At 40.2% G+C, this 17,484-nt stretch overlaps 1 protein-coding gene, 1 non-coding gene and 1 pseudogene across 2 annotated transcripts; all 3 read right to left on the reverse strand.

The window, feature by feature from the left end:
* Positions 1–17,484, reverse strand: part of LOC148074730 (serine/threonine-protein kinase B-raf-like) — a 142,602-nt pseudogene that overhangs the window by 77,587 nt on the left and 47,531 nt on the right.
* LOC148074745 (small nucleolar RNA U3) lies at positions 3,662–3,874 on the reverse strand. Its single transcript, XR_015712040.1, has one exon. It is a non-coding gene; the product is annotated as a small nucleolar RNA U3 (small nucleolar RNA).
* LOC148074746 (major histocompatibility complex class I-related protein 1-like) lies at positions 4,890–16,685 on the reverse strand. Its single transcript, XM_087796032.1, has 7 exons — positions 16,430–16,685; positions 7,285–7,563; positions 6,798–7,088; positions 6,538–6,639; positions 6,367–6,384; positions 6,178–6,234; positions 4,890–6,088 (listed from the first exon to the last, which is right to left on the reverse strand). Exons 1-6 carry the CDS (start codon positions 16,683–16,685, stop codon positions 6,179–6,181), a joined length of 1,002 nt encoding a protein of 333 aa, XP_087652158.1. The 3' UTR covers positions 4,890–6,088; position 6,178.

A 17,484-nucleotide genomic window follows, 5' to 3' on the forward strand; every position in this document is an offset into this window, starting at 1 on the left:
ATGGGCAACTATACCATATTTAAATCTTCACTCAAGGATAGACTCCATCAGGATGAATATTCTGCCACGAATATTATATCATTTTCAATGTCTCCCGGTCAAAATTCCACCAAAACAATTTATAGAATGGGACAGATTCATTTCAAGATTTGTGTGGGAGGGGAACAAACCCAGGGTCAGATATAAAACACTGCAATTAAGTAAAGAGAAGGGAGGTATGGGCCTGCCCTGCCTTCAACATTATTACCATGCAGCACAGTTGAGGCCCTTAATCTGTCTCTGTTCAAGATCTTACACTGCAGGTTGGAAGAACTTGGAAGGTTCTAGCGTAAATGGTGTTCCATTGATTGCTCTCATAGCAGAGAACAAGCTACAGGATGAAATGAAGGTTGCAGATCATACTTTTACTACTTACTCCTTTTTTACTACTATACTTTTTAAGGATTTTCCTAAAATCTTGGCAAGAATTGGTCAAGTCCTGCCACCTAGGGGATTCCCCGAGGATCTTGAGGTGGTGTGCTTTTGACTCCGATTTTGTGCCCAATAAAAGGGACGGCAGATTTAAGACTTGGATCTCAAAAGGTTTAACTGATTATCAATCATTTATTCACAAAGGGAATTTTCAGAGTTTTGAAAACCTTAAGAAAAAGAGGATTTTTACAGATACTTACAAGTCAGAAATTATTTTAATCAAAATTTGAAAAAGCCAATTGATGCATGTGGAAAAGGATTACTAGAGATTTTCATTTCATTATTGGAGGCAAATAATAGCAATAAAATAGTATCTAAATTGTACAAAGGAATTCGACAATCTAAACAAGAGAACACAGGATATATAAAGCAGCGATGGGAAAAAGATGGAGATATATCAATCACAAATGAGAGCTGGGAAAAAAATGTATCATCTACAATGGTTTTCAACAAGATCAAATACATGGCGGGAGTTCTGTTGGAAGAATATTATTCGATTTTTTATCACACCCATTCAAAAATACACATGGGCACGGATGAAGCATGTTGGAGACTTTGCGGGTATAATGGAGCAAATCACTGGCATGTGTTTTGGAGCTGCAGTGGAATCAAAGCTTTTTGGACAGAGATCCACAGCCATTTAAACAACATTTTTGGTGTGAATCTTCCCTGTAAAGGTGAAAACATGTACCTGGGTGACTAACCAATAGAAAACTGTAATAATGGAGACAAGAAATTGCTTTTCATATTGTTGGCAGCAAGTAAAAAATGTATCACGAGGAAGTGGTTACAAGTTGAACCACCCACGACAGAACTGGATAGACATCGTTTACGACATCTATAAGATGGAGAAGTTATCCTTTGCACTCCAAACAGATATGAACAAGTTCTACAAGATATGGACCAAATGGACAGAATATGTCAAACCAATTAGAAGCAATTTAATTAAAGGAAATATGTCATTTTATTTTCCATATTTGCCCTGCTTCAATGCATTTATTGATTTTCTTTTTCTAACTCTTGAAAAATATAAGTATTTTGTAAAGTAACTAGTTTGATGGGTATGTTCCCTGGGGTGTGTTTTTTTAAAATATATTTTATTTTATTATTATTTCGCATTTCTTCATATATTTCATCTTTCTTTTCCACTCAATACTTTATACTTGAATGTACCATTTTGTTCTGAAAAATTAAATAAATAAAAAAAATCCATTAGTATCGGTGGATCCAGATGGTAATGCACAACAAACTCCAACAACAACAAAACCTCATAGGCAAAGATTAGAAGAAAAAGTTCAAGTTAACACTTAAATTCTTTAAAAAAGTTTAAAATCAATCATTGTGGACAACTTGTGTTATAGTAGCTCTATTTTACAAAGTATTTCAGCACCAACTGTATTTAAATTGATGTCATGTCATTTCCCAACTTTTAATGAACGACTTTAGAATGACCTTCAGTGGAGAAACAACACAAACTTTCACCAAGGAAGGTCACATTACTTCTTCCCAAGTATTTTATTTAAACCGAAGAACTTTGATGTTTCTTGGGCTGGAGTCGAACCCACAACTGGATCACAACCACCAGAACAATTGTACTGAAAGCAAGAGTGTTCTGAACTTGACAATCCTTGAGCAGTTCTATCTAGATTACATTTGAAATGGTGTCTCAAAGCATTTGTTTCGTTTCTCGACAATCGATGAAATGATTTGTTCCAAAAATTGATTTTTTTTTTACTCATGAATTGAGCAGAGTGCAGGAGCAGAAAATTCAAATGCCAAACAATTCATATACAAGGGCCTTAAAAGATCTCCATGATCCAGAACATCACTAGAACTAAATGATAAAAGTTGAATGCAAACTTTTTTATTTATTCAGATTAAGACCCTGTAAATATTTACAATTGGTTTAATCTTCAATCAACATGTTCATTTAAATTACAAGGTAAAGCTCTGTCTAAATACAGCAGTGATACAGGAGGGATTGATTTTGTCTTGACCTTTATTTTTCATTGTTTTATGTGTTTTTTTTGTTTCTATATGTACACTCTGTTGTTGTTGTTTCTTTGGTATTGCAATAGATTATTTTTCTGAATTTACTGTCTCTTGAAAAAAAAAGAAAAAAAAGAGCATATATGTAACATTGCTGTGTCTGCATATTTACATAGTTGCCTTTACATCAGACCAACATTGCCTGGAATGCCTGTATTGCATACTTGTGCTCGATACAAATATTTTAAATTTAAAAAGTAATATCACGCTCCTCAAGAATTTATCAGCAGGATTCTACATACATAGAACACATTTAATACTTGATGGTCAGACAAAACTGAGTTCTGAGGAGAGACATTTGTTGTTTTAACTTCAGGTCTGTTTGCTAGAACAAGATCTAAGGTGTGGTTGAAACAGTGAGTCAGGGCCAAGAGATCCATAAAATCCTCCTATAGAGAGTGTCACATGTCTTTGTAGAACCATGGAAACAAAAATAACCTGTTGATTTTGAAACCGTGTGAAACGTACAAAGTATGTTTGTCTCATATATGGGCAATAAAATCAACCGCTATCAGTGAAAAAATGATAATGCAGAGAATAATGATTCACTTCATATGTTCACTGTCATTGATGATCAGCGCTATATAAATACAAATGACTTACTTCTTTACTTCCTTTAGGAGTATTGAGAGGAGGAATACGATCAGAGTGGTTGTTTGTTCTGCTAAATGGTAAAAGCAATTTAGTTCAGGTGAAATACTAATTTTCTACTCAGCCTCATGTTGTTCAACAGTTGTGATTCATTTTAGAATAATGGGTTCCTTTTCAGAGTTATAGTAAAAAAAATGTTTGTTCATTTTAAAGAAGCAAATGACGCTCAATGGTCTTTGTCCACATCTTGTTCCAAAATGACAAACTTAAAATATCCAAATACTAGTGATGGTCTGGTGAAGCTTCATGAAACAGTGTCTTTTCATTTTTCCAGAACAATTGTTGTCGTCAAGGCTTCAGTACAAGAGAGATGTTACAGACGAGCACCACAGAGGTTTGGATATTTTTTAATATCAATTTCAACAAAGACAAAAAGACCTAAAAACTATAGTCTTTACATTAATATGAAAATACATTTTTATTTTTGTTAAGAGTTATAAAGAATTACATTAAAAATGTCGCTTAATAGTATATTGTCTTGAACACAACAACCACTCTGATCATATTCCTCTCAATACTGCACAAGGAAGTAAAGAAGGATCATCAATGACAGAGAACATATGAAGTGAATCATTATTCTCTGTCTGCTTCACACTCAGGAAGGAATATCACAACTCTTCATCATGGTTAGTGACACCAAACACTTTACAAACACATTTCTTAAGTTAAGAACTATAGAAATGATCCCTGAAAGTATAGTCTTAACTTAACTCTGCACCAACATCACACTCCATCCTCACACCAAACCATTACAGTGACGGATGCATAGTTTTTGAATTTTAAAATGTTACTGTCATTCATTTGATTGCAAAGAGATGAGACTAGAAAACATAATTGTAGTTTCACAGTTTATACACAACATGTATTCAAAATCACTACGTTCAATTCCATAATTCATCTAAACTGTGATTATTGATCACCATGACATTAAAACAACTATATCAGGTTATTTTATTATGCATTACAAACAATTGTAAACATTAAACAATATAGTTTAATACAAGGGAAAATACATTTGAACAAGAGTTGTGTTTGATGTTAAAATTCAAACGTTTTTTCAATTATTAACATTCTGACTTAGGTGAGCGACTCACAGCTAGGGGGCGATCTAGGTGGATTGTTGTGGTGTCCTCTTCCACGCTGCAAACAGAAAGCAGTTGAGTGCAGTGAGGGCGTGACACACAAGTCTCATAGAGGCACACCTGACTGGTGCAGGTGCTCGGGGGGCGGAGTCAAACATCCACACTGGGCGTCTCACCACACCTGTCCAAATGTGTCGTCAGTGTTGCACATTTGAGCTCTGGCGGGATCTAAGATGGCGGCACAGGTGTGGCGTGAGATCGGCGTCTCATGGTTGTGTAACCTGATGAAGTTTGACTTGAGAGAAGCAGGTCAGAGAGCAAACCTCCACAAACACATTCAGCCGACTCAGCAGGAAACTTTGAATCAAGTTTCTACATGTGAATTGTCGGCACAAGCTCTTCTGGATTTTTCTTCTACACAAAAGTGGACACAACTTATGTGCACCTGTTCAGCACAAGACGAGTTGATCAAAGCAATACAGTCATATTTAGGACATGAGTTGATCAGGAAACAGAAGGAGAGGTCAGAGATGTTGACCTTTCATAACAGCTGCACAAATGGATTCTTTCTGAGCCTCCACTGACCCTCAATGACAAGTGACTTTACTGAACATTTGGAGTCCAAACACATGTGGACGTTTTCTGTCCATTTATTTGAAGATCAAAACACACAAGAAATGAAGCAGCAGTTCAACTATGTTTGACAAGATTCTTCACCTCTGACATCACAACTGACGCTTCATTAACTAGTGTCTACACACCAGGAAGAAAACACACAAACTATTACATGAACACAAAACTGTCTGTGCGTGTGTGTGTGTGTGTGTGTGTGTGTGTGTGTGTGTGTGTGTGTGTGTGTGTGTGTGTGTCTACACATTCATAAATTTGTCACTGTGTGTCTGATTTTTTTCCGTTTTGGTTTTTGCATGTTTGTACTTCTGTTTGTTATTTGATGTGTAAATACATGTGTTTGTTATCTTTTTATTTGTGTGTGCGCTTATTTTCAGGTTTGTTCAACTGTTTCCGTGAGTGTGTTTGGGTATGTGTGCCTGATTTTGTGTGTCAGTACCTGTTTTTAGACTCTGTTTGTCTGTATATATTTTCCGTGTGTGTATCATTTTGTCTACAGAGACATGTGTGTGTGCGTTAGTTATTGTGTGTTAGTGCTTTTGTCGCGCCAGAGAAGCATGTGTTTAAGTATTTATGTGTGTGCATTTCTGTGTAGTAGTAAAGCACATGTGTGTGTGTTTGTCATTGTGTGTGATTGCTTTTTTGTGTGTGTGCGTGTTTGTGCATTTTTTGCTTTGGTAAAGCATGCGTGTGTGTGTTTGCAGTTGTTTGTGAGTGCATTTTTGTGTGTCAGAGATGCATGTGTGTGCATCCTTGTGTGATGGTGAAGCATGTGTGTGTTTGTGTGTGATTGTGAGTGAGTGCATTATTGTGTTTTAGAGAAGCATGTTTGTGAGTGTTTGTGTGTGTGCATTTATTTGTGTTAAAGTGAAGCATGTGTGTGTGTGTTTGTGTGTGTTTGTGTGTGATTGTGAGTGAGTGCATTATTGTGTTTTAGAGAAGCATGTTTGTGAGTGTTTGTGTGTGTGCATTTATTTGTGTTAAAGTGAAGCATGTGTGTGAGTGTTTGTGTGTGTGAGTGTATTTGTGTGGTACAGAATCGTGTGTGTGCCTTTATCTGTGTGTGTGTGTAGTTTTCATAACGGCTCAGATCACATGACATCCTGATGTGAGTTTCAAACACATTTCCAGTGAAGGAACAAAGATCAGCAGCTCTGACGTCTGCAGAGTCTCAGAAGAAAAAGACGTTTCTTGGTCGATTCCTCCTGAAACACGGAGACAGAAAAATGTATCAACTTGTAAAATCATGCGTGAAGTGAGTCTTGAAGAAAAGTGACAATTATCATCCACTGACTTTAGTCTCTGTCCACGGGCGGATCCTTCAGATGGTCCAGCTCCGAGCTGGGGGCCGCTGTAAGATCACAAACCCTGTTAGCTTGTGTGCTTCTCACCAGCAGATGAAACTAGTGTCAACACTGATGCTAGCATGCTAGCACTCTGTCACATGGTCAACATCTGAGCTGAGACAAGATCATGTACTTACAAGACGAGTCAGAGTCGCCTGAAATGGAAAGAAAGAGGACAAATTACACCTGAAGAAGATGAACATAGAAGAGTTCCTCTGACCTCTTCTCATCTCTGCTGACCTTCTTTGACCTTCTATTCTTTCTCTCCAGTATCTGGAGATGATCTGGATCAAATCACAAACTCTCACCTTTCTTCTTCTTCTTGTAGATGAAGTATCCAACCACTGTGAGCACCAGAGCGGAGGCAGCGACGGCGGCCATGATGATGTACAAGGTCAGGAAAGTCCTGGCTGTGGATGGAGAGCAAAGTAAGTGGAGACATGATCAGGTGACCAGTGTTAGAGACGTGGTGGAGCCTCATTCAGCAGATCCATGCTGACCACACCTGGACTCTCATCTGGATGAAAGAAACCTCTGGAGACACCAAGAAGGTTCTGAAGACTCTTACCGTTGGTCAGGATGTTTGACGGATCCAGTTTGGTGACCACGTCTTCCGGAATGCCGTCCAGTTGAAACACACACTCGTACCTGGACCAGTCGTCAGACGGGAGTTTCAGGTCCACCATGTTCTGGAAGGTTCCGTCAGGGTTGGGGAGGATCTCTCCGTGTTCCACGTCCTCGTGCAGCTCCTCTCCGTCTTTGGTCCAGAACAACATGGCTCTGTCGGGGTAGAAGCCTGTAGCGTGGCAGGTGACCGGAGAGCTGGCTGTCTTCTGGAGGAGAGACACTCGTGGACGCTCTGAAGGGAGAGACACCACACTTCAGAGAGAAAGTCAAAGGATGGACAGAGAATGAAGGAGAGGAGGAGGAGGGAGGACAGGGGTGGAGGTGAGGAAAAGAAGGTAAGAGGAGAGAGAGAGAGAGAGGACATGAGGAGAGAGAGGAGGGAGAGAAGGAGGAAGGAGAGCAGAAGGAGAAGAAGGTCATGGAACTACCTGTTCTCATCAAGGTTTTGCTCCCAAACTTCACAAACTTCTTCAGATCATTTGGACATTCCTGGGTGTAAAAGAACTTTCTATATTTATTCATGCCTTCATTCTGGTCCCACTTGTGTTTGCTGATGACGGCCTGAGGACTCGGAGCGACCCAGGTCAGAGTCTGAAGGTCAAACACGATGAAGTCTTCTCCATCATAGCCGTACTGTTCATAACCTTTGACCTCTCCAGTCTCATCGTCCCACTCACAACCGCTCATCCTCTGAAAGATGTGAACACCTGAGAGAGAAACCAGAGTGAGACCTGATCTACTCCACTGTTTAATACTCCACTGTGATCTACTCCACTGTTTAATACTCCACTGTGATCTACTCCACTGTGGTCTACTCCACTGTTTAATACTCCACTGTGATCTACTCCACTGTGGTCTACTCCACTGTTTAATACTCCACTGTGATCTACTCCACTGTGATCTACTCCACTGTTTAATACTCCACTGTGATCTACTCCACTGTGATCTACTCCACTGTTTAATACTCCACTGTGATCTACTCCACTGTGATCTACTCCACTGTGATCTACTCCACCGTGGTCTACTCCACTGTTTAATACTCCACTGTGATCTACTCCACTATTTAATACTCCACTGTGATCTACTCCACTGTGATCTACTCCACTGTTTAATACTCCACTGTGATCTACTCCACTATTTAATACTCCACTGTGATCTACTCCACTATTTAATACTCCACTGTGATCTACTCCACTGTGATCTACTCCACTGTTTAATACTCCACTGTTGTCTACTCCACTGTTTAATACTCCACTGTGGTCTACTCCACTGTGATCTACTCCACTGTGATCTACTCCACTGTGGTCTACTCCACTGTGGTCTACTCCACTGTTTAATACTCCACTGTGATCTACTCCACTATTTAATACTCCACTGTGATCTACTCCACTGTGATCTACTCCACTGTGATCTACTCCACTGTTTAATACTCCACTGTGATCTACTCCACTGTTTAATACTCCACTGTGATCTACTCCACTGTGATCTACTCCACTGTTTCATACTCCACTGTGATCTACTCCACTGTTTAATACTCCACTGTGATCTACTCCACTGTGGTCTACTCCACTGTTTAATACTCCACTGTGATCTACTCCACTGTGATCTACTCCACTGTTTAATACTCCACTGTGATCTACTCCACTGTGATCTACTCCACTGTTTAATACTCCACTGTGATCTACTCCACTGTTTTATACTCCACTGTGATCTACTCCACTGTTTAATACTCCACTGTTGTCTACTCCACTGTGGTCTACTCCACTGTTTCATACTCCACTGTGGTCTACTCCACTGTTTAATACTCCACTGTGTTCTACTCCACTGTTTCATACTCCACTGTTTAATACTCCACTGTTGTCTACTCCACTGTTTAATACTCCACTGTGATCTACCCCACTGTTTAATACTCCACTGTGGTCTACTCCACTGTTTAATACTCCACTGTGATCTACTCCACTGTTTAATACTCCACTGTTTAATACTCCACTGTGATCTACTCCACGGTTTAATACTCCACTGTGATCTACTCCACTGTTTAATACTCCACTGTTGTCTACTCCACTGTTTCATACTCCACTGTTGTCTACTCCACTGTTTAATACTCCACTGTGATCTACTCCACTGTTTAATACTCCTCTGTTTAATACTCCACTGTTGTCTACTCCACTGTTGTCTACTCCACTGTTTAATACTTCACTGTGATCTACTCCACTGTTTAATACTCCACTGTGGTCTGCTCCACTGTTTCATACTCCACTGTTTAATACTCCACTGTTTAATACTCCACTGTGGTCTACTCCACTGTGGTCTACTCCACTGTGATCTACTCCACTGTGGTCTACTCCACTTTGATCTACTCCACTGTTTAATACTCCACTGTGATCTACTCCACTGTTTAATACTCCACTGTGATCTACTCCACTGTTTCATACTCCACTGTGATCTACTCCACTGTTTAATACTCCACTGTGGTCTACTTCACTGTTTAATACTCCACTTTGATCTACTCCACTGTTTAATACTCCACTGTGGTCTACTCCACTGTGGTCTACTCCACTGTTTAATACTCCATTGTGATCTACTCCACTGTTTAATACTCCACTGTGGTTTACTCCACTGTTTAATACTCCACTGTGATCTACTCCACTATTTCATACTCCACTGTGATCTACTCCACTGTTTAATACTCCACTGTGGTCTACTCCACTGTTTAATACTCCACTGTGATCTACTCCACTGTTTAATACTCCACTGTGATCTACTCCACTGTTTAATACTCCACTGTGATCCACTCCACTGTTTAATACTCCACTGTGATCTACTCCACTGTGATCTACTCCACTGTTTAATACTCCACTGTGGTCTACTCCACTGTGGTCTACTCCACTGTGGTCTACTCCACTGTTTAATACTCCACTGTGGTCTACTCCACTGTTTAATACTCCACTGTGATCTACTCCACTGTTTAATACTCCACTGTGATCAACTCCACTGTGATCTACTCCACTGTTTAATACTCCACTGTGATCTACTCCACTATTTCATACTCCACTGTGGTCTGCTCCACTGTTTCAAACTCCACTGTTTAATACTCCACTGTGATCTACTCCACTGTTTAATACTCCACTGTGGTCTACTCCACTGTGGTCTACTCCACTGTGATCTACTCCACTGTGGTCTACTCCACTTTGATCTACTCCACTGTTTAATACTCCACTGTGATCTACTCCACTGTTTAATACTCCACTGTGATCTACTCCACTGTTTCATACTCCACTGTGATCTACTCCACTGTTTAATACTCCACTGTGGTCTACTTCACTGTTTAATACTCCACTTTGATCTACTCCACTGTTTAATACTCCACTGTGGTCTACTCCACTGTGGTCTACTCCACTGTTTAATACTCCATTGTGATCTACTCCACTGTTTAATACTCCACTGTGGTTTACTCCACTGTTTAATACTCCACTGTGATCTACTCCACTATTTCATACTCCACTGTGATCTACTCCACTGTTTAATACTCCACTGTGGTCTACTCCACTGTTTAATACTCCACTGTTTATTACTCCACTGTGATCTACTCCACTGTTTAATACTCCACTGTGATCCACTCCACTGTTTAATACTCCACTGTGATCTACTCCACTGTGATCTACTCCACTGTTTAATACTCCACTGGGGTCTACTCCACTGTGGTCTACTCCACTGTGGTCTACTCCACTGTTTAATACTCCACTGTGGTCTACTCCACTGTTTAATACTCCACTGTGATCTACTCCACTGTTTAATACTCCACTGTGATCAACTCCACTGTGATCTACTCCACTGTTTAATACTCCACTGTGATCTACTCCACTATTTCATACTCCACTGTGATCTACTCCACTGTTTAATACTCCACTGTGGTCTACTCCACTGTTTAATACTCCACTGTGATCTACTCCACTGTTTAATACTCCACTGTGATCTACTCCACTATTTCATACGCCACTGTGGTCTACTCCACTGTTTAATACTCCACTGTGATCTACTCCACTGTTTAATACTCCACTGTTGTCTACTCCACTGTGATCTACTCCACTGTTTAATACTCCACTGTGATCTACTCCACTGTGGTCTACACCACTGTGATCTACTCCACTGTGATCTACTCCACTGTTTAATACTCCACTGTGATCTACTCCACTATTTAATACTCCACTGTGATCTACTCCACTGTGATCTACTCCACTGTTTAATACTGCACTGTGATCTACTCCACTGTGGTCTACTCCACTGTTTAATACTCCACTGTGATCTACTCCACTGTGGTCTACTCCACTGTTTAATACTCCACTGTTTAATACTCCACTGTGATCTACTCCACTGTGGTCTACTCCACTGTTTAATACTCCACTGTGATCTACTCCACTGTGGTCTACTCCACTGTTTAATACTCCACTGTGATCTACTCCACTGTGATCTACTCCACTGTTTAATACTCCACTGTGATCTACTCCACTGTGATCTACTCCACTGTGGTCTACTCCACTGTTTAATACTCCACTGTGATCTACTCCACTGTGATCTACTCCACTGTGATCTACTCCACCGTGGTCTACTCCACTGTTTAATACTCCACTGTGATCTACTCCACTATTTAATACTCCACTGTGATCTACTCCACTGTGATCTACTCCACTGTGATCTACTCCACTGTTTAATACTCCACTGTGATCTACTCCACTGTTCAATACTCCACTGTGATCTACTCCACTATTTAATACTCCACTGTGATCTACTCCACTGTGATCTACTCCACTGTTTAATACTCCACTGTTGTCTACTCCACTGTTTAATACTCCACTGTGGTCTACTCCACTGTGATCTACTCCACTGTGATCTACTCCACTGTGGTCTACTCCACTGTGGTCTACTCCACTGTTTAATACTCCACTGTGATCTACTCCACTATTTAATACTCCACTGTGATCTACTCCACAGTGATCTACTCCACTGTGATCTACTCCACTGTTTAATACTCCACTGTGATCTACTCCACTGTTTAATACTCCACTGTATTCTACTCCACTGTGATCTACTCCACTGTTTCATACTCCACTGTGATCTACTCCACTGTTTAATACTCCACTGTTTCATACTCCACTGTGATCTACTCCACTGTGGTCTACTCCACTGTTTAATACTCCACTGTGATCTACTCCACTGTGATCTACTCCACTGTTTTATACTCCACTGTGATCTACTCCACTGTTTAATACTCCACTGTTGTCTACTCCACTGTGGTCTACTCCACTGTTTCATACTCCACTGTGGTCTACTCCACTGTTTAATACTCCACTGTGTTCTACTCCACTGTTTCATACTCCACTGTTTAATACTCCACTGTTGTCTACTCCACTGTTTAATACTCCACTGTGATCTACTCCACTGTTTAATACTCCACTGTGGTCTACTCCACTGTTTAATACTCCACTGTGATCTACTCCACTGTTTAATACTCCACTGTTGTCTACTCCACTGTTTAATACTCCACTGTGATCTACTCCACGGTTTAATACTCCACTGTGATCTACTCCACTGTTTAATACTCCACTGTTGTCTACTCCACTGTTGTCTACTCCACTGTTTAATACTCCACTGTGATCTACTCCACTGTTTAATACTCCACTGTTTAATACTCCACTGTTGTCTACTCCACTGTTGTCTACTCCACTGTTTAATACTTCACTGTGATCTACTCCACTGTTTAATACTCCACTGTGGTCTGCTCCACTGTTTCATACTCCACTGTTTAATACTCCACTGTGATCTACTCCACTGTTTAATACTCCACTGTGGTCTACTCCACTGTGGTCTACTCCACTGTGATCTACTCCACTGTGGTCTACTCCACTTTGATCTACTCCACTGTTTAATACTCCACTGTGATCTACTCCACTGTTTAATACTCCACTGTGATCTACTCCACTGTTTCATACTCCACTGTGATCTACTCCACTGTTTAATACTCCACTGTGGTCTACTTCACTGTTTAATACTCCACTTTGATCTACTCCACTGTTTAATACTCCACTGTGGTCTACTCCACTGTTTAATACTCCACTGTGGTCTACTCCACTGTTTAATACTCCATTGTGATCTACTCCACTGTTTAATACTCCACTGTGGTTTACTCCACTGTTTAATACTCCACTGTGATCTACTCCACTATTTCATACTCCACTGTGATCTACTCCACTGTGGTCTACTCCACTGTTTAATACGCCACTGTGGTCTACTCCACTGTTTAATACTCCACTGTGATCTACTCCACTGTTTAATACTCCACTGTGATCCACTCCACTGTTTAATACTCCACTGTGATCTACTCCACTATTTCATACTCCACTGTGATCTACTCCACTGTTTAATACTCCACTGTGATCTACTCCACTGTGATCTACTCCACTATTTCATACTCCACTGTGATCTACTCCACTGTTTAATACTCCACTGTGGTCTACTCCACTGTTTAATACTCCACTGTGATCTACTCCACTGTGGTCTACTCCACTGTTTAATACTCCACTGTGGTCTACTCCACTGTTTAATACTCCACTGTGATCTACTCCACTGTTTAATACTCCACTGTGATCAACTCCACTGTGATCTACTCCACTGTTTAATACTCCACTGTGGTCTACTCCACTGTTTAATACTCCACTGTGATCTACTCCACTGTTTAATACTCCACTGTGATCTACTTCACTATTTCATACGCCACTGTGGTCTACTCCACTGTTTAATACTCCACTGTGATCTACTCCACTGTTTAATACTCCACTGTGGTCTACTCCACTGTTTAATACTCCACTGTGATCTACTCCACAGTTTAATACTCCACTGTGATCTACTCCACTGTTTAATACTCCACTGTGATCCACTCCACTGTTTAATACTCCACTGTGATCTACTCCACTATTTCATACTCCACTGTGATCTACTCCACTGTTTAATACTCCCCTGTGGTCTACTCCACTGTTTAATACTCCACTGTGATCTACTCCACTGTTTAATACTCCACTGTGATCTACTCCACTGTTTAATACTCCACTGTGATCCACTCCACTGTTTAATACTCCACTGTGATCTACTCCACTATTTCATACTCCACTGTGATATACTCCACTGTTTCATACTCCCCTGTGGTCTACTCCACTGTGGTCTACTCCTCTGTTTAATACTCCACTGTGGTCTACTCAACTGTTTAATACTCCACTGTGATCTACTCCACTGTTTAATACTCCACTGTGGTCTACTCCTCTGTTTAATACTCCACTGTGGTCTACTCAACTGTTTAATACTCCACTGTGATCTACTCCACTGTTTAATACTCCACTGTGGTCTACTCCACTGTTTAATACTCCACTGTGGTCTACTCCACTGTTTAATACTCCATTGCGATCTACTCCACTGTTTCATACTCCCCTGTGGTCTACTCCACTGTTTAATACTCCACTGTGGTCTACTCCACTGTTTAATACTCCACTGTGGTTTACTCCACTGTGGTTTACTCCACTGTTTAATACTCCACTGTGATCTACTCCACCGTTTAATACTCCACTGTGGTCTACTCCACTGTTTAATACTCCACTGTGGTCTACTCCACTGTTTAATACTCCACTGTGGTCTACTCCACTGTTTAATACTCCATTGCGATCTACTCCACTGTTTCATACTCCACTGTGATCTACTCCACTGTTTAATACTCCACTGTGGTCTACTCCACTGTTTAATACTCCACTGTGGTCTACTCCACTGTTTAATACTCCACTGTGGTCTACTCCACTGTTTAATACTCCATTGCGATCTACTCCACTGTTTCATACTCCACTGTGATCTACTCCACTGTTTAATACTCCACTGTGGTCTACTCCACTGTTTAATACTCCACTGTGATCTACTCCACTATTTCATACTCCACTGTGATCTACTCCACTGTTTAATACTCCACTGTGGTTTACTCCACTGTTTAATACTCCACTGTGGTCTACTCCACTGTTTAATACTCCACTGTGATCTACTCCACTGTTTAATACTCCACTGTGGTCTACTCCTCTGTTTAATACTCCACTGTGGTCTACTCCACTGTTTAATACTCCACTGTGATCTACTCCACTGTTTAATACTCCACTGTGGTCTACTCCTCTGTTTAATACTCCACTGTGGTCTACTCAACTGTTTAATACTCCACTGTGATCTACTCCACTGTTTAATACTCCACTGTGATCTACTCCACTGTTTAATACTCCACTGTGGTCTACTCCTCTGTTTAATACTCCACTGTGGTCTACTCAACTGTTTAATACTCCAGTCTACTCCTCTGTTTAATACTCCACTGTGGTCTACTCAACTGTTTAATACTCCACTGTGATCTACTCCACTGTTTAATACTCCACTGTGGTCTACTCCTCTGTTTAATACTCCACTGTGGTCTACTTAACTGTTTAATACTCCACTGTGATCTACTCCACTGTTTAATACTCCACTGTGGTCTACTCCACTGTTTAATACTCCACTGTGGTCTACTCCACTGTTTAATACTCCATTGCGATCTACTCCACTGTTTCATACTCCCCTGTGGTCTACTCCACTGTTTAATACTCCACTGTGGTCTACTCCACTGTTTAATACTCCACTGTGGTTAACTCCACTGTGGTTTACTCCACTGTTTAATACTCCACTGTGATCTACTCCACCGTTTAATACTCCACTGTGGTCTACTCCACTGTTTAATACTCCACTGTGGTCTACTCCACTGTTTAATACTCCACTGTGGTCTACTCCACTGTTTAATACTCCATTGCGATCTACTCCACTGTTTCATACTCCACTGTGATCTACTCCACTGTTTAATACTCCACTGTGGTCTACTCCACTGTTTAATACTCCACTGTGGTCTACTCCACTGTTTAATACTCCACTGTGGTCTACTCCACTGTTTAATACTCCATTGCGATCTACTCCACTGTTTCATACTCCACTGTGATCTACTCCACTGTTTAATACTCCACTGTGATCTACTTCACTGTTTAATACTCCACTGTGATCTACTTCACTGTTTAATACTCCACTGTGGTCTACTTCACTGTTTAATACTCCACTGTGGTCTACTCCACTGTTTAATACTCCACTGTGATCTACTCCACTATTTCATACTCCACTGTGATCTACTCAACTGTTTAATACTCCACTGTGGTTTACTCCACTGTTTAATACTCCACTGTGGTCTACTCAACTGTTTAATACTCCACTGTGATCTACTCCACTGTTTAATACTCCACTGTGGTCTACTCCACTGTTTAATACTCCATTGCGATCTACTCCACTGTTTAATACTCCACTGTGGTCTACTCCACTGTTTAATACTCCACTGTGGTCTTCTCTCCTTCTCTGAACTTGTATGATCTACTCCAGTTTCCTCCTCTGATCTACTCTGTATACAAGATTGATGGTTCAGGATGTAAAAAGGTTGAACATGATTCAGTTTAAGGTCAAACATTGATTTTAAAGACAACAAACCTCCAGTTTGGTTGAATCTCTGTTTTGCTATTTCAATGTTGATCTTCTGGACCTGCTGGTGATTATTTAACTTATTTGTGTCTCTCTCCCAGTACTGAGGATCATCTGCTGTGACCTGGATCATCCAGTCTTGTTTGGGTACTTTTCTCCTGGTGTTGCTGTCGTAGTGTTCCACTTCAACTCCGTCCACATAAGCGACAGAAACAAACTCTGGGAAGTTTTTAACTCCAGCAGACGCAGTGTCGAACATCTGCATTGTGTGAATCACTGTGAGACACAAAAACAAAGTTTAGATCTTCTCTGGTTCTGATGACACAACGTTGTGATGCAGCAGAACAATCACATCTTCTACAAAGACAAAGAGGTGAAGAACAGAGGGACAGTCAGCAGTGACACAAAGTTCACGTCCACACACGGACACCAGCAGAACATCCTTCACACTTCACTCTCCAAGAACCCTGGCTAACTGGGACACAACTATAGAAGAAGAAGAAGAAGAAAGAAGAAAAAACGATTAATATTAATAACAATCTGAAATGTAATAAATATTTATAATAAAACAAATAAGGAATAAAGAGAATTAAAAGAATAAATGGATGAATTAAGAAGAAACAGGAGCAACAATGTTGAAAAAGATCAAACAACTAAATTGAAATTGTTTTTAAAAAACGCATAGATAATAAAATATTAAAACCAAGTTCATGGAACAAATCTAAGAATGATTGATAGAATAAAGATCATTGAAGGACATTAAGGTTAATGATGAACTTAAATAACATGAGTTTATATCAGTTTATAAATAACATGTTTCTGAAGATTACTGTTCAACATGATTGTAAATGTTTCATTTAGATATTTTAAGTCCAAACACAAGTTCAGAGCAGCTGCTTCACTGAGTTGCTCCAATAAACTGTGAGATGTGATAATATGTTGAAGTGAGCTGAGCTACAAGGTTGTCTGAACATGCGCACTTAAGAAATGCGACACTTTCTTTGTTTTTATTTCCTCATTTTAGTTCATGATAGACTTGTTTACTAAAGTCAAATCAATGAAAA

The sequence above is a fragment of the Callionymus lyra genome, chromosome 7, assembly GCF_982586985.1.
Source record: "Callionymus lyra chromosome 7, fCalLyr1.hap1.1, whole genome shotgun sequence".
Classification (NCBI taxonomy): Eukaryota; Metazoa; Chordata; class Actinopteri; order Syngnathiformes; family Callionymidae; genus Callionymus; species Callionymus lyra.